This window comes from Natator depressus, chromosome 4, assembly GCF_965152275.1.
Source record: "Natator depressus isolate rNatDep1 chromosome 4, rNatDep2.hap1, whole genome shotgun sequence".
NCBI lineage: Eukaryota > Metazoa > Chordata > Testudines > Cheloniidae > Natator > Natator depressus.
This window is the reverse complement of record NC_134237.1, coordinates 16,261,969-16,289,621: the sequence shown is the minus strand read 5'-3', so window position 1 is coordinate 16,289,621 and position 27,653 is coordinate 16,261,969. Positions and strand designations below refer to the sequence as shown.

Sequence of the window (27,653 nt, the reverse complement as noted above, 5' to 3'; positions counted from 1 at the left end):
ATAAAACTTACTTAAATGCATTTGTTTTTGTAAGAGAAAACTAATGGCATCTTTTGCATGTGTACAAAGCATGTAAAACCACGGAGTTGGCTATGGCTATGTGAAAGGGCAGGTGAAAGGCTTTCCCCCAATGCCCTATATGTTGCTGACTTGCTAGCCTGAGCAAAAACTGAAATGGAGATTTGCAGTTATCCTTTGCATGTCTTGGTATCACCTAGAGCCTGCAAATTGATAGTGCATGAGGGTACTGCTGTGCCCATTCAGAATCCCATTTGAATTCCATGGGGCACCACATGCCAGTGACCTTCAGTACAGTAAGATTAGCCATTCAAGTGTAATACAATAAGAATTTTTAATTTGGCAGTAATTAATGCAAATTTATCTTACTTCTGATATCTCTAATGAACATCTATGTGGACAGTGCAGTATTGTATAATCATGCCTAAGTGGTACTTCAGTTAACTTATACACTAGATCATGACTTGATCAAATTCCAGAGAGAGCTGTTGCTTTCATTTGTTTTCTTAATGCAAGTAAAATACAAGTCAGTAAGGAGTTAAGATGAAGAATCAGACTGTCCAAATGGACGGAAAGAGAGGCAAAACAGAAAGGAAAAAAGCCAAGTACATGATATGATCAGGTATCCAAGTATCCACGCAGCAGCATGCGCTTTCACAACTCTAAGTAACAGATGGGGCAGGACCAAAAAAAGAAAAAAAAAATCAAATAAAGCCGCACTCATGCCTAAACTTCTCCCGTTAGAGATTTTGTTTTCCAGTCTTTTGAGACTAGATTGGCTCTTCTGCCAAGAGGTCCACCTCAAAGTCTTTACAAAGTAAAAACACTATCGCATAAGAAAAAAAAATAAAGAAAAAGAGTGGGCTCCTTGTCCTGCAGAGAAGCCTTAGTTCCACCAACCCCTCCCTTGTCCACTGGAAGGATGCTGTTGATGTAGTCCCATTAAATCCCAGCATGCTTCACCCCGGCTAGAGCTCATGTCACAGCTGCTCAGGGAACTACATTTCCCAGTAATCACATCTGCTGGATCTCAGGGAGAGACTGGCTGAGATGACCTTGTCCATGACTATGGAAGGGAGAGGAGTTACAGCCCATCCTACTCATAGAACCTCAGTCTTGGGCCCTAAAAAACAATCAGCAGAATGGGTTGTTCCCCCAAACCACCTCCCTGACACCATATCTTCTCTCTCAGCGACCACATCCCTGTCCCACAGGTATTGTTCCTGGCACAGGAACATACTAGCCAAAGAAGTTTCCTCTACTCAAACCTTAAAGTGTGGATGTACCCGTTGCAATGGCTTGTAATAGAAAGAACGAATAAAAGATTGATGCATTGAGTATTATAATTGTTGCTGAAATAACATCTTTTAAAAGGCATCTTTTCAAACTTCCTCAATCTTTTACATGAAATAGACCATAGACCTAGAGATTACACTCAAAAACAAAGTTCATTTCAGCTCCCATCCATATTTCTGACCAGGATTTTGAAAGAAAGGTAATATGGAGGTTCTGCACACAGAAGCAATCTCAGATTTTATAAAAATGTCCCTTGAAATGTTGGAACATGATTTTCAGATGTCTAGTTTGCACTATACTATGCATCCAGCTAGAGGGAAAGTGATCAATAAAAATTGGAAGTTCTTCATATTAGTTATGAGTCCTAGTTTATTAATTCCAAGGTCTAAATATCTGGTGAAAAACATCTGCATTACTAGGTAAAATGGACTATATCCTGAGGATAAGTTTATATCCCCCTAACTAACAGAGCTAATGTGTGGTAACTAGTGTGGTAACTGTCTTCTCCAAGGCACCTTTCTCTGTAAACCCCATCTGCACTGATGGAAGAATAGTTTGTCCAAAGATCAATTACCCATAGCATCTGAAAAATCAATGTTCTAATAAAAGAGCAAGCTCTTGATGTCTTTCTCCGTATAGATTTGTTAGTCTTGCCTTTTATCCTGATATGTTCTTGTACTTTGACGAGGTTAGTTTACTTCATGGCGATGAACAGACCTATAATGGACTACCTAAGATTTATAATCTAGAAGGTAGAATTACGACATTACACTTGCCCAAATGCTGCACCTATTATTATTGGAAGTAACACCTACTGTAAATACGGGTGCTGCAAAATAAAAGGAGAAAAGGGATTTTCAAAGCACTTAGGGAAGTTAGGTTCCCAAATTCCATTGAAATGCAGGAAGACCTGGGATCCGAACTCAGTTAGAGACCTCTGAGAAGTCCCAGCCTTAAAATCCGGGGTAAGAGATTTTTCTCCAAGAAACAAGTTACAGTCAACATCAGCTTGAAGGTCCAAGTTAATTTAATATCAGCCCTGCTTTAGTCCATGATATAATCAGGATGCAAGTAGGGAAATTGATACTGCTTAATCATTTGTTACACCAATTTTATAGCTGGGCTCCCCTTATGTGTCTATATTTTTTTAATTGATGTTTTAAAAATTAGGGGGTCTAAGGTATGTGCGGCCTTACAGCAACTTGACTCCATCTCTTCCACACCCTAATCTTCATACAAGTTTAAGAAATCATAAACTCTCACCTGCCCAACCGGCACATTATAAATACCATAAAAAATGATCAAGCGGGCTCTTTCCCCCATCCCACACTTTGGATGTTCTATGAAATGCACCCACTTACTTTTGCTGGGTTCTTTCAGAGAGCCTTGAAGCCTCTGCGGCTGCTTTCCTTGCTTCAAACTCTTCCCTTTTCAGAACCTCACCGCTTCCCCGGAATCCCAGCTCCACCAGCTGGCGAGCCATCTCCTCATTCTGAAGGAGCAAGGAAGAGCCAGCTGTTTCTCAGAAAACAATAATTTAACCACCACCAACACAAAAAATCTCTAGAAAAAAGGATTTTTTTTTACTTCTAAAATTAGAAGTTTACAAGCCAGGAACAAGCTAGGTATGGAAACATCATTTCAGGTTAGCATCCATCCCTTCTATCAGTGATTTTTCATTCCCTTTTGTCCACACCATCCTCATTATGACTACGTGAAAAGGATAGCCCCATGAAGCAGAACAGGAAATAAACTCTCCGGATGGGTAAATAAAGATTTCTAGTTGTGTCTAATCAATTTCTATCGTTAAAGAGCTGCAGATGCCTCACTGAAAGCTTTGGGGAAAGACATTCTATTTGGAGAAAACTCTGTTTATACATCATACTTTGCGCTGTTTTTTTAATTGCAACTATTTCTGTTATTAAAATATCACCTCTACAGTGGAAATTTCCTATCTCTGGGAAATGGCAAGGAGTTCAGTCCTCTAAACATATAGAAATCTCAGGATCTATGTAGCTCTCCAGCCACTTGCAGGGGCAAGGAGAATTCAGGGGGCAGTGCCAGGTCTCTGCACAGCACCCTGAACTCCACATTCCACCATAGCTACAAAGCACCACGTAGTTGGATGCCCAAAACTTCAGCTGGAGGTTGTTTGTAGCTGTATAAAGAAGAACGGAGCTGCAGCTCTGATAATATGCAGCTTGGGGGTGATTTACATTCAGAAAGGGGATAATGCAATACCCACTGGCTACTCCCTGGCGCCTTCATCTCCATTTCTAGCTTCCCAAGACTGTGGTGCCAATATGAAGAGGTACCCATAGAACTGAGAGCTAAGGGTCAGAATGAACCACAGCTGCTGTTCTGTCACTGCAAGTGTGTCCCCTCATTTGGTGCATTTTGCTGCTCCCTCTTCTGCAGAGCTCGCAACCCCATAAGCTCATCTATCCATAAGGTCTAGGAGGGGAAAAGCTGGGAGGAAAGGGAAAGCATATATAGCCTGAATGTTCAGTCCTTACACAGACAAAACTTCATTTAAGGCTGTAGGTTAGACCCAATGAGCACATACTTTTGTAAAACACAACAGTCACCATCCCACATCTGCTTCGGTATGCGTGTCCTCCTTTCCTATAGTATGAGTTTCTAAACAAAATACAAAAGTGAACTAATGCTTCCATCTAGTGGCAAGAGACCAGAACAATCAACAGACAGTTCATATACTTGAGTCACAATAGATAAGAAGATACTTCCCTCTGTTCCGTGGTGCAGACGGGAGAAAATCAAACAGAACTAGGGAGTAACAGAGGAGGGAAGAAAAATACGGGGCAGAATCCCCCCGGAAGTTAGTGCTGCTCCTCACACTAGCTTCTGAGCCACTGGCTCTCACTCCCTTTGGAGGATGGCAGAAGAGCCCAGCTGTGGACCAGGAGGCTAGTGGCAGCACAGCCAGTCAGCTGACCTTCCTGCCATGGGTAGGAGAGCTCGGGATACAGAGCACAGGAACAGGTACTCCATATGAGCATTCCAGTGATTCACAGGGGTGGGATTTCCTGTGGATTCTTGGGTTGGGTGTGTTGGTAGATCTCTGACCCTTCAGTGTCTCTGCTAATCCATCCCCCTGAGGGAATAACAGGTCCTGATTCCCACTTGTGGAACTAATTGAGTTCTAGATTAGTTTTTTTCCTCTTCTGCTGCTTTTTATGTTACAGGGAAGGGATGACACACAAAACACCTATATGGGTACGTGGATGGTGTATTAAACTTATTGATGTCTTCAAAATTTTAAAGATCTCAAATACTTCAGACAGTAAGTTTTTATAAAGCACAAGCAAAAACCCTCTACATGAAGCCAGTAAATAATGTTTTAATACAGAGCCAGCAAGTCCTTTGACAATTTACCACTCAAAGATTAAGTTTCTGCTTTCTGAACCTCTGCAAATTTGACATCTCTATGCTCTGAAATATTAGACAAGAAAGATTCAAGAACTGTCGTTCAGTAATTGCTCCTAACCAGGCTTTGTGTAATACATGTTGAGTTTCTATTGGTTGACCTGGCCTTTTCCATGATATCATACCCTATTGTCATTTCATATCATCATACCAGCATCATGACACCATCTCATTTATTTTGCCAATTCTTCAATATATTAATTTGCTTGTAAGTTATATACCAGTTCCTAATCCTTTGCCTGATTGTGTCTTTTAGACTTTTAAGTCCTAGAAGACAGGTTGTCTCTTATTTATGGCCACTTCCTGCCACGTTCAACTTTTAAGATATGCTCTTGCCCAACCCAACGTTATGAGCTTGATGTAGGCATTACTGGGGTGAAATTCTATAGCACGTGTTGGACAGGAGATCAGACAAAACCACCATAATGGTTTCTTCTGACCGCAAAAAATAAATAAATCTTTGAGTGTGCAGGTAACCTGCCACACCCACAGAGCCCCACTGAAGTCAGCAGGACCCCAACAAGCAAGCATCATGCCTCCAAGTTGCAGGTTGCAGGTTCTGTAGAGCACCCAGCACAGTTGGGCCTCAATCCTACTGGGAGACCACAATGCAGATGTTTGATATTAACACCATCCCTGGTATGCTAATGAAATGCCATAATGCTATGGAGAAAAGATAGCATCAGGCGTAGCCTAAAGCCTGCAAACTTTCCTCATCTGTCTCATTTTATTAATTATTTGTATTATCATAGCACTGGGGAACCCCAGTCATGGACCTGGACCCATTGTGCCAGGCACTGGACAAACACTGAACAAGATGGCCCTTGTCCCATACAGCTTGCAATCTAAGTGTAAGACAACAAACAACTGATGGAGGGCGACAGACAGACCAACAGGAAGTACAAGGAAACAATGGGAGAATATAGGTCAGCATGGTAAGCTATAGGATCAGCAAACCAGTGGCTTAACTGTTAAGTTTTTGGAATGCCTCTCATCTTCTTTCCTCAGCCACCGAACTTGCCTCGGCCACTGCCTGCAAGAAGCCAGGCCATTTTCAGGTTTGTGTCTTGTTTTAAACAGCTAACTCAGGGTTTTACTGTACTCTAGATTAGACATTTAAAACACCCACTACACAAGCAAGCAGCCCAACCACTTATGAAGTGTTGATGAATTCAGCTCCAGGCAGTAGGCAGCAGTTTGAGGGATGGGGCATATCCTTTTGTATGGGCACCTAATAAACCCTGACAGGCAAACTAAAAAGGGAAATAGCATGTTTGTCCTCCATCCCATTCACCATTGCCAACTTTTCAGAGATCAGGAAATGCTGACAGGTTTTACTTTGATTTCAGAAGCCAAATGAGGATGAGTAGCTCTCTACCAAAAGGAAGTCTTGAAGCGATCGAGATTGGAGGCCTAAATCACTTTGGCCCTGTGAGAGGGTGGCTCCCCTTCTGGCATTGCCTTGCAGGCCTGCTGCCCTCTTACTTTCCCTCTTGGAATGATTTATTCAGACCTAAGAATGTAGAGCAAGTTACCTCCTTTGTGGGGTTTCAGTTATTAATTCCTTTAACAGAGGACAACCATCCCCACCCTCCCCCATCCTTCCTCATTGACCCATGAACTCCAACCCTTCTCGTGGCAATCAGGCTAATGTCAAAAAGCATCCTCTCCTAAGTTCAGGAGTAGTCCCCAGCCCTCCCCCACAAGACGGGTTACCATGGGGAAAAAAATTCACACTCCTCAGATAAGGAAGCCACAGCTCTCCTTCTGGAGCTGGGCTATGTTTCAGGCTAGCTAGAGCCCTCACTCAGTTTATCCCCAGCAGGCCTCTTTTTACTTTCTCCTTTCACTTATCATCTTGGGGAGGCAAAAAGGCTGCAGTCCTCGTCCTCCTACTCCTAGAGTTTCTGAGAGCTTGTCTCTCTAGGAGCACTTCCCTGCAACTAAGCTCTGGAAACTTTTTAGTAACTGTCAACTGCCTAGATGGCTGGTTGGCAGCTAACTGCTTACAGTGTCCAAAATTGGTTTGTTCTCCTTAAAGGAGCCTGTAACGGGTAGGCCGGGCTCTGATTCCCCTTAAAGAAGCCAGGGTTTATCATCCAACTACAGAAGCATTGTATAGCAACAAACAGAGATGTTTGCCTACAGTTACTAACTGAGATGAATCTGTGACAGGCCCCTTTGACAAATCCAGCCTAAATCATTCTACATATGCTCTGGACATGATAGGACCTACTTTCCATGATTTTGTCTTATTCCCCTAACAAATCAGTTTGCTGCTGTTTTACACATCAGAAAACGTTGCTGCATGAGTCAGACCCAAAGTTTCGTCTTGGTTTGCAACTGCAGACAGATACCTGTATTTGGGGCTATACAATTCTTCTGTAGCTGGATGATATCCACATTAAATGGAGAGCCCATACAAAAACAACAAACAAAAACGATGTTCAGAGCAAAGGATTTCCGGACCAGCTCAGCACCCTGAAGTTAGCCAGTGAATAAAACATTGTTTTGGCTAATGCTGTCTCACACTCAGCTTCACAAATAAAGAGGGTGGAAAGGCCATTAAAATGCATCTTTTCAACCCATCTCTACTTCACAAAACTGGACTTGACAAGCTTCAATACTGTCCTCAGGGCTTATTTACACACAAGTTATATTGCTTTAACTATAACGGTACATAGTTAGTTGGTACAGTAACACCCTACCTCAAATAGGGATGCAATTACAATGGTAAGGTGTTTTATACCAGATAGCTTATATCTATACAGTAAGGGCAATAAACTAAACCTGTATAAGGCACCAATATAAAGTGCCTCCACACTGGTAAAAGTATTTCAGTAAAACATTACAGCCCTAACCAAAATATTTATCCCAGTAAAAAAAAAAACCACACCACACATTTGGACCATGCCTGATGGAGCTATGCTAATGAGGGCATCTTCCTTTAAACAAAGTAATGAAGAAAAATTGTTATTTGAATGTTTTTGCCTTAAGCCATGTCTACACTGCAAACTTTTGCTGACATAGCTATGCCAGCAAGCGGTTGATAAGATGTGACTTTGTAATCAACATAACTGTGCTGGCAAAAGCCCCTAGTGTAGACGCAGCTTATAGTTGCAAAAACTGCGCTTTTGCTAGTATAGCTTATGTTGCTCGGAGGGGGAGAGACGGGAGTAAGCTATCCCACCAAAAAGGGCGGTCTTTATGGTATACGCTGGGTCTACGCTAGGGGCTTTTGCCAACGCAGTCAGCTGTCGGTTACGTTCATGCTAGGAGTGCTTCGCCAGCACCGTATACTGCTATACTAGCAACACATGCCTGGTGTTGTCTTTGCCTAAGATTCTCTTGGTCTGATGGGCACCCTAAAACGAGGGTGAGATACGTGTGCACAAGCTGCTGAAACCATTTCACCAAAATGTCATTCTAACAGTTAGACTGGCAACCAACAAAAGACTGCAATTTTCCATCTCTATTGCATTGTACGCAACATTGGGGCTACACAAATTTTAGCATGTAATGTTTGATAACATTTATATGAAAGCACAGCCCGGCTTCCTTTATTGGTGATGGTTTCAGAAAATAACTGAAAATAACCTAGAAGAACACAATCAGAAGTAACTTCCTCATAATGTCTTTGGAAAGTTTAATAAAACTACAAAATAAAGAGCTGCATATTTGGGATTTAAAGAGGCTTTAGCTCCTCCTCTGTTTTTTTATTGCTCCAGCAGTATTGACATTTCCCATGCCAACATTAAGAAACATGCATACCTTTTATAACAAACAAGAAAGCTGGGCATGACTGACTGACTATGACATGTATCCAATACTGAGAAAGCAACTCAGGATTTCACAGGAATGCTGCTCCTGCTAACATCACAGATAGTGAATTCAAGGAAGTCACTGAAACATGACAGCACTACAGCTGACTTGAAAAGAGGATTTGTTTTTTCCACCAAACAGCTACTTTCTCTACAGAAGGACATAACTTTTAATGATAGTGGAGATGCAGTTCGATTTAGTGTTTACCTGAAACAGAAGATAAACATGAATGATCCTTATGATGAATTCTCAAAGCAAATATGCCATTAATCAATGATAAAGGCAAAAACAATCCAGTCAATGGTCCCTCGTGTCCTTTCTACTTTGTATCTTAGTCAAGGGTTTGATATATTTACTGGGGAAGAGCTACTGGGCAGATGTATTAATTTTGTAAAGCATCTATTTTTGAAAATTAGCTTCCCAGTGGAGCTCTTAACTCCCGAGTTCCAGCGGAATTTACCTAATACTTATCCTTCCATCTTATTTCTAGCACATTTCACGACTCTTCAGCTGTCATTTGCTAGTTAATTCTCCCATCTGCTCTGCCATTTTGGCTCCTAGACCACATCCTCCCTGTTCTTGATTCTACCATGAAGTTACTTCCCTCAACCTTATGTAACTCTCCCAAACCCATATGTTTTGACCTTGTCCCTGGTTATCTATGGTACTTATAGGGCCCACATTACCATATCTCAGCGTCTCAATCTTTTAATGTATTTATCCTCATAACACCTCTGTGAGGTAGGGAAGTGCTACCACTGGCATTTGCAGACAAGTAATGGAGCACAGAAAAGCTAAGTGACTTGCCCAAGATAAGCTAGGAAGCACAGAATTGAACCAATACCTCCTAGGCTAGTGTCTTAGACACTGTACCATCCTTCTCTAACTCAGCACCAGGATACTAAGCACTCAGTAGTTTTGGAGAGTAAGCGTGGGAGAAGGTAGGGAAAAATGAACAAATGGAGAGAGCGGAGCATGCAGTGAAAACAGGAGAAAAAAATAGAATAGAGGAAAAGAAAGACGGGAAATGCAAGAGAACATAATGCAAAAGGAAGGGATGCTGCCGTGACATGTAAAAAGAAGATTAAGTTTTCCACAAGGAGAAAGGTAGTGGGGGGAAAAAATCATAGACCAAAAGGAGAGAGAAAGAAAATGGAAAAGGAGGTCAAGAAAGATAACAATAAACATGGCAGAGAACAAAAAGGAAAGAAATACATCGGGGAGATGATATGCATTGTGGTGAGGTTTGTGAAATATATGTTTTAATACAAATTATTCCCCATGTTTTATTACAGTTGTCAGGAAGACATCCAACACATCCAGCAATTTCAGAGGGATGCAGGAGCGATGGCAGAACACAGTCCCTGATTTCTCACCACTGAAGTCAATGTGAGTTTTGCCATTAACGTCCATGGCACAGAATCAGGCCCATATTTGTTCCTTAGTAGGCTTAATTAAAATTAATGATAAGCATGAAACTAAGAGGAAAAATTGCTTCACTATTAAATTATCCTAATAACCAGTAATTCCCCACAGCCCACCAAATTTGAAGCCCATTTTTAAATTATGTATTTGTAGAATTCCCATAGAGAAACCAGGTGAGTAAAGTAATATCTTTTATTGGACAGACTTTTGTTGGCGAGAGAGACAAGCTTTTGAGTTTAAACAGAGCTCTTCTTCAGGTCTGGTCCAGAAGAGCGGGGGGAGGGGGCGGGGGTTGCCCAGGGGGGAAGGGCAGCACGGGGGGGGGGGTTGCTCGGGGGGGTTGCCTGGGGGGGAAGGGCGGCACGGGGGTCTGGCTGCACGGGGGGGCTGCCCAGGGGGGAAGGGCAGCACGGGGGGGTTGCCTGGGGGGGAAGGGCGGCATGGGGGTCTGGCTGCACGGGGGGGCTGCCCAGGGGGGAAGGGCAGCACGGGGGGGGGGTTGCTCGGGGGGGTTGCCTGGGGGGGAAGGGCAGCACGGGGGGGTCCGGCTGCACGGGGAGCAGGGCGCGCTGGGGGGCGGGCTGGCCCGGCTGACCCGCGCTGCCAGAGCTGGGCGCGGCGCTGTGCCAGGCCCGCGGAGGCCGGGCCGGGGCTGCGCAGTCTCGGGCCGCCCCGCGGCTGCGCCCGCGCCCCCTGCCCACCTCCAGGTAGAACAGGTCCTGCGTGGTGATCTGCGAGTCCAGGTAGTCGTCGTAGGCGTTGAACTGAGTGATGATGTGATCCAGGGCGACCCCCGCCTCGTCCGCCTCCAGCGCCGCCATCCTAGCAACCGGCCGGGCCCCGCCCCCCGGCAGTAGGCCCCGCCCCCTGGGCGGAGCCGCCCCGCCGCCTTGCGCGGCTCGGGGGCCGCCGCGGCGGTTGTGCGCGCGCCCGGCCCCGCGCGGTCTGCCCAGCCTCCGCGCCTGCGCCCGCCGCCCCGGGGCACGCGCCGCGCCGCGCCGCGCGGAACCTTGTGCTCAGTGCTTGACTTAAGCCCCAGCAGCTCTGGCCTCGCTGCGTCAGTTCGGAAAGTAAAAATAATTGCTTGAGCCCTAGCCTCTCTTTCGTTGCAAATTATGCCCGGGCTATACTACTCTGTGTTGCTTGCGTATGTCTTTGGGCACCTGTGTAAACAGGAATGGGTGCGTATGCACAGTGATCACCCCTTTGGGGTAGTGTTGTGAGCCCCAAAAGTCAGCCGCTATCTCCCCCTGCTCCGGCCAGGACTAATCAGGTGTTTGGACTTTCTTTGAGCAACAGGCACAATTGGACAGCAGTCACTCATCATCGGGGAGTTATTCAAACAAGTGGCCTAAATATAAGCCCTCACCCTCTTGGTCTGAAAACGAAAACAAAAAGTATCAAACCCGGCTACTCCACTCCACTCGTTTTCTGACCCTTATGAAATAAGAATTTGGAACATGGATTTCAGATTCGCTATGCCCCTGAGATCACCATGCGTTTTATATCTTATGTTGAACAGCTGGGTCTGAGAAAGCATGCATCATCCCACTAGGCAAGTGTCTACTACAACAGGGGCTTGATCCTTCACCACTGAAATAGACAAGAACTTTGCTATTGACTGCAGTGGGCACAGGATCTGACATAGGAGCAGGAAGAGTCTCCCTATCAGGTTGGTATAAAACTAAGACCTTTTGAAGTTTTTCACAAAACAAAACAAAAACGGAGAGGATCCACCCCACAATAGCCTGAGTGCTTCGAACACTCCCCTGGGATGAAGGAAACATGGGAAAATATCCCAAGCACGTGTCCTAACCACCTGGATGTTGGCTAATTCTAGGATGGGTTCTCTCGCTGTCTCCGGTGGAGTTGTCTGATTTTGTAGAAATAATTACATAAAACATTCAGTGGAGTAGGGACTGGAACCTGGGTCTCCAACATCTCAGCTAAGTGAGCTAGCTACTGGGCCGTAGAGTCAATTTCCTTTGGCCTGACAAATATTTAATTAATACAAAGTGGAACAGCTCCAACAAACAATTAAAGGAGCCTCACACCAGAATACCCCAAAGCCCAGTGGTTAGAGTGCTCACCTGCAATGTTGAAGAGCTAGACTCAAGTTCCCTCAGAAATAGGCAGAGCACAGTTCCCCATAACTTCTGCATCCCAGATGAGGGCCAAAACCATTGGCGTTTCTAGAAATTCCATCCTGGAGCCTCAGAAACCTTCCTGATGAAAGTTTCATCAAAACTGCCCCTTCACAGGAAAGTTTCAGGTTTGATTAATTGGTCTTTTCCAACAAAAAACTGTTTTGTCAAAATGATTCCCCAGCCAGCTTTATGCAGGTGGTCAGAATAGATCATCATCGTGGTCTCTTCTGTCTTTAAAATATATGCATCTTCTTTCTTCTCTGACTGAAACTGCCTCATTAAACAGAATCTTTTACATTAAAAGTAAAGCATGCCCTTACTTCGGCCCCAGTTCAGCAAAGCCTGTAAGCACATGCTTAACTCTAAGTATAAATCCACTTAAACAAATGAACTATTTTGAATTGAAACAGGTATAACAGCACACTTTGTCCCAAAGCATCTGAGTCTTCAAACATATCCCAAGGATTATGAAGGAAATTCAAGATGGTACCCATGAGCAGCTGCCTCTGGCTGACTGGAAAGCTTTATGAGCCAGCAGTAGGTTTTTCCTTGTATAAACACTGACAATTCCTAAACTGTTTCTTTCTGGGGAAGAGGAAAGGGAAGACTCCAAACAGTCTCTAATCCCTTGCAGCAGCCACCTTGGCCAAGCAAAGATAGCTCCAAGATAAGAGTCACTGAGATGTGTTTAGATTAGATTTTGCTGGATGTGCGAGGTCACTACACTTTTAAATTGATAGAACTGAATACCTTGTTTTAGAAAGCCAGGATTTAGATGCTGCACTAGTCAGACAGATGCTGGTAAAGCCCTGCATACCAGTGCTGAAAAACTTAATGGGAGCAATCATCTTGAGGTGGACGAAGCTGATGGTTGATATAAAATGATGAGAAGGAAGACAAACTCTTTTTTAGCAGCACTAAGGTTACCCAGAGAAAGAGTTATCTAATCCATCAAAATACATTTTATTGACCATTTGATTAAAAAAGAATAGTGTAAGTTTCCAGTGAATCATCTTAATGTGGTGCAAGCTTGTGGATTTCTAGGAATGAGCACTTTTTACGGGTGGTCATCAAATAATGATGGGTGCTCGAAACAGTGCACTGCACAGCACTCGAGAAAGCCAGGAATGGTCTCAGAGTCTTATCTGTTCTCCCATCTATAATGCTCAATGAAAGGGACAGTGTCAAGCAGTTTAAAGAGTCCCAAAATAGATTAAACACCCTATAAATAGTTATGAAGCTTTAAATGAAGAGAATGGTCTTCATAATGTTATCAATACATTTGAACATTCCCCTAGGAATCCTCAGCAATATCATGCTAATGCATGAGAACCAGACGGGGAAACTAGCAAGTGAAATATGACGTTAGCTAGTGTGGATTCATTGTCTAAGCTGAATGACATGAAAGAGACCCTGACTGCATATGGTAAAAGATAACAAAACATGTAAGGCTATCTACTATGTTATTAGTAACAGGTAGTTCAATTTTTAGAGGAATTGTACGTTGGCTGTCCCATTAATAATAAGTGCACCACCTACTGCTGATGGCTTTTTCTTTTCACTATTTGCTGGAGGGCTATACAGATTTTTTTTAACGTTTTCAACTTTATATTGTCATTCATCAAGTAATGTTCCCCACTAGGACTACTGGGAGGTAAAAATACTGCTGCAGCCTTTTGATGCAGAATATGAATCCATTCCAACTATGAAAGGAAACCAATTAAAGAGGCAGTGTTTTGTCCTTGAGTTCTTAAATCAAGACACTTATCAAATACCTCCATCTTAAATGTCCAATGGCTCCCAGGGAGAACTTCATAGGTCCCAGCACCTTTTACCCCATGCTGTAAGTGTACAGGTAGTTAAAACGAAAAACACACACTATGTAAGTACTTAATATTAGCCATTCAAGCATGAATATTTTGGTTACAAAGATGGAGATTTGCTGTGTGCCTTAAATAAGTCACTTACACCCTCTGCAACTCAGAGGACTTGTGTAAAAAAAAATAAAGAGGTAATACTAGCCTAATTTTAGAGTGTTGTAAGAATTCCTGTTGGTAGATCACTGAAAGTACAGTTTGGTCCTCAACCAGCTTCAGTGGACCTATATTGATTTACACCAGCCAAGGGGCTGACGCAAAAGGTGCTATTAAAGTGTGAAGTAGAAATCAGAGGAGAGGGTCTTTACATGTAAGAAGACATGCTTCACATGAATTTGTAAAGTAATTTGTCAGAAATTTTAATTCCTGGTAGTTAAAGAGACTGTGGATGGAACTGTTCCTTTATGGGAAAAAAGGTTGCTTTTGTAAGCAGGGGAATAGTCCCGCTATTGTGGGGAACTTTCCTGGCTTCTGCATTACCCCGGTGAAGTGGGCTAGCCAAAGGATCTGAGTCCTCGCTCCCACTTCCTTTACGCAGTGGCCTCCCTGCCCTTGAGGACTCCCCTTCCACTCTCCTGTCTGGCAGAGTCCTCGTAACCCCAACAAGGCTGCGCCCAGGATTCCTGTGGGGCTCGACCCCCAACCCTGCTAGGACAGGGGCTAGGGTGTCCCCACTCCGGGGTACTCTCTCTGCACTGGGCACTTCTCTGACCCACTGACCATTACATACAAGCTAAAGCAAATGCAAGTTAGAGAAAGGTTAAAGGAAACACATCAACCCGCTCTGTGGAAGGGAACATCACAAACAGTGTCTCTGGGATGTCCGGGCAGTTCACAGTCTGTTCCTTGTAAGGCTGTGCTGCAGGGATGCTGTGGGTTGGACACTCGCTCTGGTGGTGGCCACACGTTCTCAGGCTCTAAGTGGTAGGACCTTTCTTCCCAGTGTCGCCCCTGCCCTGTCGGGGTTACGATCCAAGCCTGGCCTGCAGAGCCTCTTGGCTGAGGCGTCTCCCTGTGCTGGGCCCGCTGCCCAGGGTCCCCCTCGCTCTTCCCAGCTGCTTACCACACCCAGCGCCGGACTGCTCCAGCCCCAGCTCCACCACTCGGTCTCTGCACTGCTGCTGCTCTGCCTCCAGCTCCCTGGGCTGCTTCTTTGGCCCCTCTGGTTGCCGCAGCTCTGCTCCCAGGACAAGTCTGCTCTGCAGGCTGCCTCTGTGACTCTGCTCCCAGCACTGACCTGCTTCGTGGGCTGCTTTTCTGACCCCTCTGGCTGCTGCAGCTCTCCTCCCAGGGCAAGTCTGCTCTCTCTGGCTGTGCCTCTGGCTTTGGGGCTGCAGCTCTGCTCCCAGGACAGGGTTTGCTCTCTCTGGGCTGCTTTTCTGGCCCCTCTGGATCTGGCACAGCTCTGCTCCCAGGCTCAACTCAGGCCCCTGCTTCCTCCTTAGCTCAGCCCCACTCTGTCTGACCCAGGCAATTCCAGCTCACATGGAGGACGGGACCTCCCTGGCCTCCTGACTCGCTGATTAGCCTGCCCGCCCTGTCATTCAGGCTGACCTGGAGCATTGGCCTCTCCCCATTGTTCCTGGGGGCTGTCAGTCTCAGGGTCCTGATTCCCCATCAACCCTTCCCCCTTTTCAGTACTGGGAGCTAGCAACTAAGACACCCCCACTGAATGTTAGTAAGGGGGCAACAGTCCCCTTACACATTCTTTACTATTTAGGCACTAGTATTCAGCAGGTTTCAGTCATTTCTGCAACCTAATCACTACAATCGAGTTTTAAAACCTCAGGAAGCCCTGCCTAATGAGTATAGTTCCCATTTATTTCATCAACATATCCTTTAAGGAACAAATGTGATTGGCAACCTGATTAAGTCTTTCTTGAGAAGAAAAATGGAAAGGACATAAATAAAAAGATTCTTGCACTACTCACTGAATGTCTGGAAGAATATACTGAGTGTTATCTGCCATGACCTGTACTTGGATCTTTTTCTTACCATTAGTGTAGAATGCTGCAAGGCTTTGAGCAGAAAAGAAGCCCATGGAAGTCTAGAATACCCACAGAAAGCTAGCAGAAAAGGAATTAATGAGCTCTAAAGTGCCATGAACTGTCTGTTCCCATTGTAGGTTCTCTGTCACTTTCAGACAAAGCTTTCCTTTGAACATGTATTCTTGGTTTTGGTCTACAATTTTTAAAACCTGAGATTTGGAATTCTTCCCAAGCCACAGACATTCCAGTCTTGACAAGAGGACAAGGAAGGGTTCACAGAGACAGGGAAGTGTGTTACATGTGCTACAAATAACACACCCTTTAATAAATTAGAAGTCTCTCTCAAAGATGGCAGCAGAAATGGAAAGGTCTTAGGCATTGCAATGCTGAGTGTCATGGTGCCTAACTTTTAGGCATTAGAAAAATCACAGGAACAACAGTGTAATCCACAAAGCTGAGTTCACTGCAGAGACTCCCTATACAATGGGAAATATGCCTTATGGTCTTGGATGGATACTGAGTCACCAGTAGTCTGGCCCATTCAAGCAAGAGGTATGTGTCACCCCTCCTCGGCGAGTGAATTATATAGTTTATTGCTCAATTGTCTGCCCTTGTAACAACATAGAAAAGTCAATGGAAAACCATTAAAGCCAAATTATAAACAATCAAAACCACTTGGAGGTAAAAAAGGAAAAGACAGGGGATTGCCTTGTCTGTGAATAAAGAAAAAAGACATTCAGTATATCACAGGGTGGAGAAAGACACACTGCATCCATTCACAGAGGAGACATCTCCTTGAGCCGGGAATGTTTCGTGAAAGACTGGATCCCGGTTCCTGGGAAACCAGCCAGCTCTGCAATAGACTGAACTGATAAATCTACTTTATTAGATAGGAAAGGTAGCTATTAATAAGAGTAGACCCTATTTCTCATTTTATTATTTTGTTTTGTATTGTAACCATTTGTTTCCATCACTCTAGTTTCTGCTGAAACCTCTACCCTTTCTTAACTAAACCTCCTTTTGTTTTATACATACTGTGCGTTATACAGTGGTGGTGACTTAAGGTAGAACGAGTAAACTGGGGTACACTGCTCTTTTGTAAGCAGAGGATCAGGGATCTCAGAGTAGCTAGTGTCTGTGGCTGGATATAACAGAGGAACATTTCAAGGGGACTCAGGTACACCTCTTGTTAACCTGAAAGGCGTAGACAGAGGTGCCATAACCCAGAGGGCAGTGCTTGTGTGGCTGAAAGGCTGGAGAGGGAAGCGAGCGAACACCCAGCTCCCACAGGCAAGACACCGTCTCCCTACAGGCAGGGGGTAATAAGGTGACTCAGTCCTGGGTATCCCAAGAACCATCACGCAGCTCCTTCATATTGAAGCTGTTGCACTGTGGATAAATAATGAAAAAGTATTTGGAGCAGGGGGACTGGAGCCTGCATCTCCCACTTTCTAGGTGGATGCCCTAATCACTGGACTAAAGAGGGAGGCAACAACAAGCATGCCTGGAGGCAGGATAGGCATCTAGGAAATTTTTACTCTGAAAAACTTAGGTCCCTATAGGATTTGGCATGAGTTTTGTGAGTTGCAATGGAACTAAAGCTGGGGTTTAGGTGCTTAAGTGCCTTTGTGGATCCTACCCAGGCTTCTCTGAGCTTCATGACTTTTGCCTTACATCCCTGTAATCTATGCAAGGTGCAGTCTCAAAACTCATCTGCCTCTGGTATGGCCAGCCCCCCTCATTCTCTGGACTTATCTACACAGCAGTTATTTTATACATTTTTCCACTATTTAACCACCTGTTCCGCTGATGTAGACAGATGGCCAGCAGCCACTGGTGTTTTAACAACCATGTCACCCAGGCTTGCTCTGAGCAGAGTCAGATGACAGTAGTTAGAAGATGGCTGGCTGCGAGAAGCAGGAAGAATGAGAAATTTTAGGAAGACGGGGTCTTATCCAGACACTGCCCGATGAAATGGGAAGTCTTCAAGATGAAATGTGACCATGACCAAAGTTTTTTCTTATTTTCAAATTAGACGGGCTGGATTCTGCAATCCTTTCCCATGAGTAACACCTAGTTCTGCGAATAATCCCATTGACGTCAGTAGGATATACACGTGAATAAAAGTAGTAAGAATGGCCTCCTAAGGGCATGAGCCAAAGTCCACTGCAGTCAATAGAAAGACTAGGTTTTGGATCAGGCCCTAAGGGAAGTTTGTCCCAGCCTGGTTCCTAGGGCTGTTGCAGGGACAAAGAATGGTTGGATTTCATGCAGCCTAAGGCAGTCCTTCAAAGCTTGCAGGAGAGAGAATTGCCAGGTCAAAACACTTCCTTGGCCATCCATCCTCCTACTCTTTACCCTCTCCTTCTTCCAGCCAAATCCTGATTCAATCCACAGCTCACCTCGATATACCGCCCCTGCACCTTGGCTTCTGCAGGGGCAGTGCAGAGATCCCCTATACTCGTGCAAGCAGGCCATAGAGCAATAGTGAATCAGCCCTCAAGTGTGTATATATTCTCCTTCCTTAGGGTCTCTAATGGCTTATTTCTGTATCCTGGGCAGTACAGCAATGGTTGCTTTATCTGGAAACCAACAATGCATTGATAGGTTTGCTAATGTGACAAATACCGCAAAATATCAGCTTACAAACTAATTGGGTAAAGGCCAGGCTGAAAATGACAGAATGGAAGGTAATAAAGAAGCTCATTAGATGTTTCTCCCACCACTGGTTTCCTAACACTGTGGAAAGAGGTTCTTGCAGACTTCATTCGATTAGCACAGTTTTTAGATTTACAAGCAGAAAGTTTGGGGGCAAGGAAGATACAAAAAGTCAAATGCCAGTTAATGATATATACCCTACTCTTCAGCATTCCAATAGTTTGGTCTGAAAATATACCTGCTGTAAGTTGAGGTAAAACATTACTTATGCTTAGGCTGGACTTTTTAAAAGTAGAACATTTGTCCCAAAATTATGGACACAGGAATGCCCAAGAAAGGGTTCATTTTATACATCTGACGAAAAAAAGCTCTGAAGAATTCCAGCTCCGTTTCACATCACTTCTTGTGACCTTTCCACCTGCATAGTTCACCTTGGGCCCATAATGAGTTGATAACTGATGGACTAAACCTAAAACTTCTGTAGTTTTGGACTGGCTCCCTTTACGATAGAGCCTGCAGTAAAAACTATCATAATTAGCTGCTCAGGCGCACAATCTGATCAGTTACCATGATGCTATTAAAAATAATGTTATTCTACTTTCCTGGCTAAAAACCACCACCACAAGCCCTTACTTGCTTCAAATGGGTGGCCAAATACAGCTTTACGTCTTAATGTAGTTGAGTAACAAATACACATCAGAGAATGGGACTGGAATATTTCTTGTATTTTGAAAGAAAAATAACTAACACCCATGGCAGAGAGAAAATACCTATGATGCTCCCCAAAAATACTGTGATGTGTACAACATATTATTGCAGTCACTTACCATACGTCCAGTGTGGCCAACGTTTTCAGACCTAGGGGCAAAACTCCAATTGATTTCAACAAGACCAGGATTTCACTCTCGTGGCTAAATCCATATTTGGTCACTTAAGGCACCTGATTTTTAAGAGTACTCAGCAATCAGCAGTTCTCATTCACAAGCCAATGAGCCATTTACTATCTCTGCATATGTTTTAATATTTATTCCAAATTAAAGACCTGAAGTTCATCTATATGGAGTTAGCTGCAGGATTGGGGCTTTAGGCCTTCAGTCCTGCGGGGTCCCGAGCACCAGCAAATTGGAACGATTTCAGAACCTCTCAGGATCCGGGTTCAAACGCTGCAACTTTGACTTGTGGTCAGTTTTCTTGGCTTTATTGCTATACTTTTAGAAATTTCATTATGTGTAATATAATTCTGCATGCCAAGTACCTGTCAGTGACGGAGTCTATAGCCAGCTAGTATTGTTTTGGTTTACAGTCATTGTGAAATTTTTAAATGTATTTTTTAGTTTATAGAGATAAGGGTACTGTCAACATTTTGGAGGTTGAATGTCTATTGTGAAAGTTCCAGAGAGAAAATTTAAGTAAACAGAAAGAAAGGATATTCTGTGTTTGAGGAACTTGGATTGCAATTCAGAAAGCTCTGTATGCAGGCATTGGCCACCAGTCCAGATTTTCCCAGGATTGTCCCTTTGCATGAGGTAGTTGTTCCAGGAAATCTGTAAGGGTGCTCAGTGCACACTGCCACCTATCTAGTTTTATGCTATCAGGATCATCCCAGATGTCCTGGGTTTTTTGGACCTCAGAGGTGGCAATCCTATATCCTGGCTCTGCCACAGACTTCCTCTGAGACCGTGGCCAAGTCTCTTAATCTGTGCCTCAGTTCCCATCAGTAAAATGCGGATAAGACAAAGGGGGAAGAAAGTAGTAGCGTCTATTTAGACAGTAAATGCTTTAGGATAGGAATGGTCTCTTGCCTTCTATATGTACAGCACCTACCGCAGCAGTGCCCTGATCACAGTTGGGGCCTCTTGACTGCTAGCATAATACAACTAATAATTAGATGTTTCACCCAAATAAATACACAAAAAACACAGTAGTTTATACTTTGGGGTTTAAAGTCTGCTCCTTGTGTCTTTTCTTCTGTCATTTTAATTCAATAATTCCTCAAAACAGCTCAAAATATTCAATACACCACTCCTAAAAAGGTTGGTTTCATAAAATTAAGAGTAATATCCCAACCATTTGTATGGGACCAAACTTGACATCAAGCACTGAAACTTTTCTTTTTCTGCTTTGCAAATTAATACCCTACACTCCTTCCCAGCCACCACAATGTTCCTTATCTCTTGGGACATTTGTAACTAGACCACAGAGAAGATTCCCCGCTTTTCATTGAAGCGGCAACACTCATGACAGTCAATAAGTGTTTTCCTGGCAGTTCTCAGACTATTTGCTGTGCATTCAGAGAACAGTTGGCAGGACCTCCTGTGGATAACGTGATATGTGCACTACTTAAGGATTTCTTGAGCAATCCTTAATAGAACATAACAGAATCATATAAATAAACTAAGTTTGATTAGAAAAAAAATCCGGTGTATTTTTTTTTAAAAAAAAGCAAACAATACTGGTGTGTTAAAAACTAACTTCACTGCTTGCAAGTCCATGAAAATGTTGAACTGCAAACTGCTGACTAGCCAGTGGTTCATACATGTAAACACAATTACTTCGTTCCTGAGATTTTACCACCATTTCAGGGATCCTGAAGCTTCAAACAAACTTCTAAATTCTCAAACTAGTGAAAGATCAATCACCAAACTAGTTGCATTTTCCCCCCAGGGTCTCTACCATATCTACACGATCCTGATTTAGAAAGGGATTAAACAGGCTGTTTTCAAATTAATAGTGGAATGTAGCCCCTTGCTCGAGATTTTCCTTGAGCTCACAGACTCTCAGTCCTAATAACCCAGTCTTTAATTACAGCACTTAAGGTGAGGTTCTCAGAGGACCAGAAGTAAGATTAATTCATAAGGCAACAAATTTTACATCAAGCTTAGAACTGGGAATCATTAGTAGTAAATTAATTAGTAGTAAAGTCAACGCTATTCTGCTTTTCCCAGATAAATCTGGCAAAAGTTTACTATAATCCTTCCCAGTGTGCCCAGAAGTAATTTAACATGAAAAATAAGAAATTAAAGAGTACGTGACTTTCTTTGGGGGTTTTATAGTAGGCAGTCTGTATTATTAACATACAAGAGAGCAGGGTTGGATTCCCAGTCAAGCCTCTAGACCCCAGGTCTAACATGGGCAACACAGGCACTTGGCATTTTTCTACATTAGAAGAGGAGGTTGAGGTTTTTTAACGATAACCATTTTCCTTATGCAGGGGCACATTAACACCTTTAACTCCATTCTGCTGGCCAGAGACAACATTAGTCCTGCACCATGAGCTCCTCCACTCTGAAGGAGACCCCCACCCCTCCAATAACAGCCAGGATCTCAATCATAAGGAGAGATACCTTCATTGCTGTATGTGCCCTGAGGTTTCCTTTGCCTACAGACTTCCATAACAGAGGCTAGGGAGGAAGGAGAGCTGCAGATGATGACAGAGCACAGATCCCAGCTCCGCTACAGAGACATTTCTTTACACAATTAAAAGACATTTATACTAATTCTGAACCTCTTGAACATAAAATAAACTATCAGGCAAATAAAGTCTTCAGCCTTATCCAGAGTTACTCTTTATACAAGCTGCAGTGACTAGAATACCGTGTGTGATGAGTGCTATATTCTTCCCTAAAACGTTGGCTAAAGCTGCTATCAGACTTTAGAGTGAAACAAGATACTATTTGCTACATTGCCCTAGTACCTGTTTTTTCTCCCAATAAACACTTTCCCGGAATACTAAACTCAGAACATTTTCCTGTTTGCAAAGAGATGTAGCCTTTTGCAGAGAAACAAACACTCAGTTTCATAATCCCAGTGTGCGACTATCTGTTCTGTAATTGATATTTAAGCTTGATAACATCTCACAACATTATTGAGTTTTTGAACTATAAGGGATGCAATACCTGCAAATGCAAGGGAGGCACAGCTCACTAGGGGAATGGTGGAAGCTCCAGTCCTTGCAACAGTTTTTGGGTGGAGCTTAAAATAACATCACAGCATTTCTTCCTTCCACTTTGAACAGACCAGCTGGCTAATTACACTGGTGCATGTTAGGTAAAGAAAACTAAAGGTCCATTACCAAGTGGAACCTTCCGTAACGTAGAAGGGGGCAGGTAGAACCATAAACAACCAGCCAACAAACATACATCCCAGAAACTATCGCTATCAGTATTAGCAGCTTGACTAGCTAAATCAGCACTTATTGATTAATCCCCCTCTCCTTACTGACTTTCTGTTTTATTCCATATCCCATTTATACTATTTCCTGTTGCCTTAACAGGCTAACCTGCTGCAACCATCGCTGGCCCTTGATAACAAAACTTGTTTCTCAGGTGTGCGTAGTTGGGGCTGTAATCACCCAAACCTATAAACTAACCGGAGGGAAGAGGGTAGAAGCACATACACACCCATTCCCCCTCCCAAAACAAAACCGGTGAACTAACACCACACAAACAGGTAGCCTCTTAAGGGACATGACTACCCAATCACAGACCCACTAAATATTACGATTTCTATTTGCACATTGAGGCCATGGGAAGGAGGATGGTCTGGGAGCAAAGGCACTGGACTTGGGTTTCAGGAGATTGGAGTTAAATTCCTAGCTCTGCACAGACTTACTATGTGACTTTGGGCAGGTTCCAGGCTAAGATCCTCAAAGACACCTAACTCCCACTGATTTAAAGGGGAGTTCCCTTTGAGGATCTGGGGCTTAATTCCTGTGTGCCTCAGCTACTGATTTGCCAACCTCACAAGGACAGTATGAGGGTAAATCTGTAAACATTTGAGTCATTTAAGACAGATACTACAGTGATGGGGACCATAAGGTCCAGTTCTCCTGCTCCAATCACTGTTTTGTTATTTAGCCACAGTAGAACAGCTTCAATGGGAGAGATAGAGGGCACCTTACATTGCAAAATCCCATAGCTCAGTAGTTAGAGTGCTCTCTGAGGAGAGTTCAGATCCTTTCTCCCCCTCTGGCAATGGGTATCCCTCATTGCAAATATGTGCTTTGACCACTGGGCTAAAAGTCATCAGGAGGGCATTGGCACCATCACCTCCTGCTGTAGTGGCCAGATTTTGAATGGGGGCCTGGTCTGGCAGGCATGCTCAGAGGTCTCCTACCAGCTTGGGCCCTGCACAGGACTCAGGTGACAGAATGCCCTGGTCCATGGGTATTTGGTAGGAGCTAGATAGGCACCCGGATGCCTGGTGGAGGCTGCAGTTTGCATGCCCACAGGCAGAAACTGAGGCACCAAGAGGACATGTACCCTGAGTACTTAGGCACCAAGTGAGTTTTGGGTTCAGTGGGAGTTTTGTGGATTCCAATGAAGCCAAAACTGAGGTTTAGATGCCCAAGTACCTATGTGAATCTTGACCTAGGCCACTAGCTATATGCAGCCAACCTGGAAAATTTGTATCTAAATGGGAATGAGGTAGGGCATAGACTTGAGCTGGAAAATACAATCTGGAACCGTAGATCTACCTTCACAAAGGCCCATGTGGCCCTGTGACCCCCTCAGTATGTCGTGATGGTGGATGGAGTTGGACAGGAATGTCAGAAGTGGAGTAGATAGCAGTTTAATCTGATTAACCAACTGTGGTTCCTCACATAAAGGCTGAAGTCCCGTAGACTGTAGGAAGCTCGTCAATGAGGATCTGTGGTCTGATGACTCTCCTGTAGTTTGTGAAGCTGGGGATCACTTTTGATGAGCCTTTCATGGTTCATCAGACATCTGTTCTCTTCTCATGAACCACAGGTCGTTCATCAGAGTGGAGCTGCAGCCTGTTCTAGATTTAACAGACCTCATCCATTTCCTGCCCCAGAACATCTTTCACACAAGTCTGCCAGGCCCCCACTTTATGTCTAGGAATGGATTCTTCAGGGGTGGGGAAGCTGAGATGGTGGCTAAGCCAGTTTAGGATTAGGGTTAGAGATGTTGGGATAGGAGATTAGGGAGTAGCCAAAGCACCAGCACCAGAGTGACTTTGGTGCACCAGTGCCTTGGCACAGGGAGTCTGTGAGGCCCCAATGCTGATACCGTGCCTCACTAAGGCACTGGTACATCAACACCGGTGGAGTCCCTGAAATGCCAGTGTTTTGGTGCTTGTACTCAGGACTTCCAAGTCCTAAAATCCAGCCCTTCTTTCACCATTAGCCTTCCCTCTCTGCACATCCCAGTCCCCTTTCTGCTCGTATATTCCACATTGCACAAGAGGAACTGTAAAGTAGCTTTAGTCCTAACACCTGCCAGATCTGTTAACACCTCTTCCATTGTATACTGCTATTTAAATTGAGCACTTACATCTGTTTCCTTATTATATAAATGTGACTTAACCCAGAAAAGCACTTTTCCTGGGGGTAGATGTGCCATTATCTAAGGAGGCACTAAGGCACCATGCAGCCATAAATACAATTTTTTTTTGAAAGATCCATAAAGCTGAAGTGCCGCCTACTGGGATCACTCGGGAGTCCATGGCACTGTTTGCAAACGTAGGTCCTGATTCCAGTTTGGGCAATTCTAGTACATTTTGCCCAATGAAATTCCCCCATTTGGTTTCTGATAATTAAAGAATTCTTCGTGTGCTACACTACTAGGTAGCATTGCTGTGTTCTCTCACCAGTGTCGCCATGTTCCACCCTGGAGATGGCTGTATTCCCATACACCAGGCCAGAGTGTGCTTATCCTTGCATGGGTGTGCAAGGGATAGAGGAGTGTGACTTCCCGCTTTGAACTCCCACCGCACGTCGAGCAAGGCATAATGTAGTCCCTGCACTTTCCTGAGCTCCATCCTAGCACTCCCTGGCCAGGGCCCTGTCTCCTGTCCCCTCTCACAGGCCAGCAGAGCTGGCCAGACACACAGGGGAAAGCCGGGGCAGGAAGGGGGAATTCTGTCTGCTTAAGGCACCATGTCTCCTGGAGCTCTGAGTAAGACAGAGCTGCTCCACACCACCACCAGCGTGGGCTTGTGCCTCAAAGGCACAATCTGGCCCACAGTTTGCAGATAGCACGTAAAGTGCTCAGGGATCCTACTAGCGGGAAGACGCCATTCAGACTTAAATAATTACCATTCAGATGGCAAAGCTTAGAAAGGTAGATGAAAGCCTGAGAACTTCATGCAAAATCCCTTCTTCCCCCTTCCTGGGCAATGAGGGGGAAATGGATCCCCACTATTTTGATTATTGGGGCTACAAATTGTACCCTTATTGTGAGCGAAAATGTAAAAAGTATGGAGAAGTTCACAAGTTGTTACAATATAACCATGAAAATAGGTCAAGTGGTTTACAGCGTGGAATGTTGTAACAAGTACAAAAGAGCCAGACAAAGAAGCTGAATTAGTCTAACCCCAAAAGGCCACATTGATATCATCTAAGGACTGTTGAAATTATGCTTGGTAAAGACAGAAGATGTGGAAGTTAATAGACCAGTAGTGGTGTGATGGATATTAGACCTAACTGGTGGACAATATCATGGGGGAGAGGAACTATGATGTTCACTTTTTCTTCTTTTTGGGTTCCGAGAAAGAGACTTTGAAAAAAGACAAATACTGTTCAGATCAGTTCCGCTCAAATCTCCCTCTCGTTTCCCATCCCAGTTTGCATCCCTCCTCATCCCCTGAACTGCCAGCAACTCATCTCAACTCATCTAAAGGACTTTGCTCCTGAGAGGAAGGCTGGATGATCTTCATCTTGTTCAAGGAACTTTGTTTTCACCTGTGACTGCATGGTGATGGCTACAGAGTAGCCATTAGCAGGACTGCATCTGCTCTTCTAGTCAGAACTGCAGTCTGGCTGTCCTGCTTCTCATGTAGAGCAGAAATAGCCTCACTCCGCTCAGCTCAGCACAGCTTACACTGGTCACGCTGTTGGAACTACCCAGGCACTCCAGCAACTATACACGCACATATGCAATTGTGTTAATTTCTGCACCGTGGCCTCATCTGGAGTAACTAGGATCTCCATGAATTCTCTCTTCCTGGGTGGTACTTAATCCCAGTTGCCCTCATCTGATACAGATGCAGGAGACAGAGGCTCACTGGGCAGGACTGCTGTGCAGAAGGTCTGTCTGTCTGGACCACCCAGTGCTGAGGAGGCTGGAAGAGATGGTCCAAAGTTAGTTGTGGTCCCTGCCTTCAGGGTGGATAAAAATATATCTTTTTTTATTAAAAACTCAGATTTTTTATTTCACTTCAATACAGGTTTATTTATTTATTTTTAAAAACAAACCTATTTAAAATTAAATGTGAAATTATGGCAATCTGTGTTAAGGCCTAAATTTGCTATGTTCCATTAAAATGATTCAAGTTAATTTTAAAAATAAAATAAAAATTAAATTAAATTTAAATTTAAAATTTGCTGCCAAATTTTAAAGAAAGCAAAATCACTGAAGTGGTGGAAGCCACTGGCTAACCAGCTGGAACCAGAGTTTATTGAAGTGCTAAACCAGCCATTGACAGCAGTCATTTCTTCTTTAGGTGCAGAGAGAATATTTTCTCCATTTCAATTTATTCAACTAGTTCAGTTCAATGACTAGTAAATTCAAAGTTAAGAAACCAATGGAGAGTTACAAAAGCAAGAAGGCTTGTTTTCCTCTTCCAGTCTATGAATAAAAACTAGGTGTGAGGGGATGAGATCTACTAATTCTAAAATCTTGAAGGGCATCATGACCAGGAACAATCAGTTCAATTCACTGACTACAGATAATACTTCTTTTCTATACTCATTCAGTTAGTTTTAAATGCAAAACATGTTTTGATACATTTTTGATATGCTTTTTCTCCTTAGGTACAAAATATTTAAGGTCATTTCATTTAATTAGTTAAAAAAATTAAAAATACTAGCTTTTTGCATTTTAGTTGAATTTAAAGTTTTATCCAAATAGAGCTTGACACAAGCCACAAGTAAAAGAGTTAATCCTCATCTAGAATAACGCCTGTCACCGTTTTCTAACATAAATGTAAAAATTAAGAATCTGAATAAATGC

The 27,653-nt window shown here is 43.7% G+C and overlaps 1 protein-coding gene across 2 annotated transcripts in view; it reads right to left on the bottom strand.

Annotated features, from left to right (window-relative positions):
* The window catches only part of CFAP299 (cilia and flagella associated protein 299), a 378,861-nt gene extending 368,007 nt beyond the window's left edge, over window positions 1–10,854 (bottom strand). For both annotated transcript variants that reach the window (XR_012639227.1, XM_074950477.1), the window contains exons 1-2: window positions 10,710–10,854; window positions 2,676–2,806 (exon numbers count right to left, since the gene is read on the bottom strand). Coding sequence is in view for 1 of the 2 variants with exons in the window: in XM_074950477.1 (XP_074806578.1) it covers window positions 2,676–2,806; window positions 10,710–10,829 (251 nt within the window). In the remaining variant the exon portion in view is untranslated. The remainder of the gene's footprint in view (window positions 1–2,675; window positions 2,807–10,709) is intronic.
* Window positions 10,855–27,653: the final 16,799 nt, after the last annotated feature.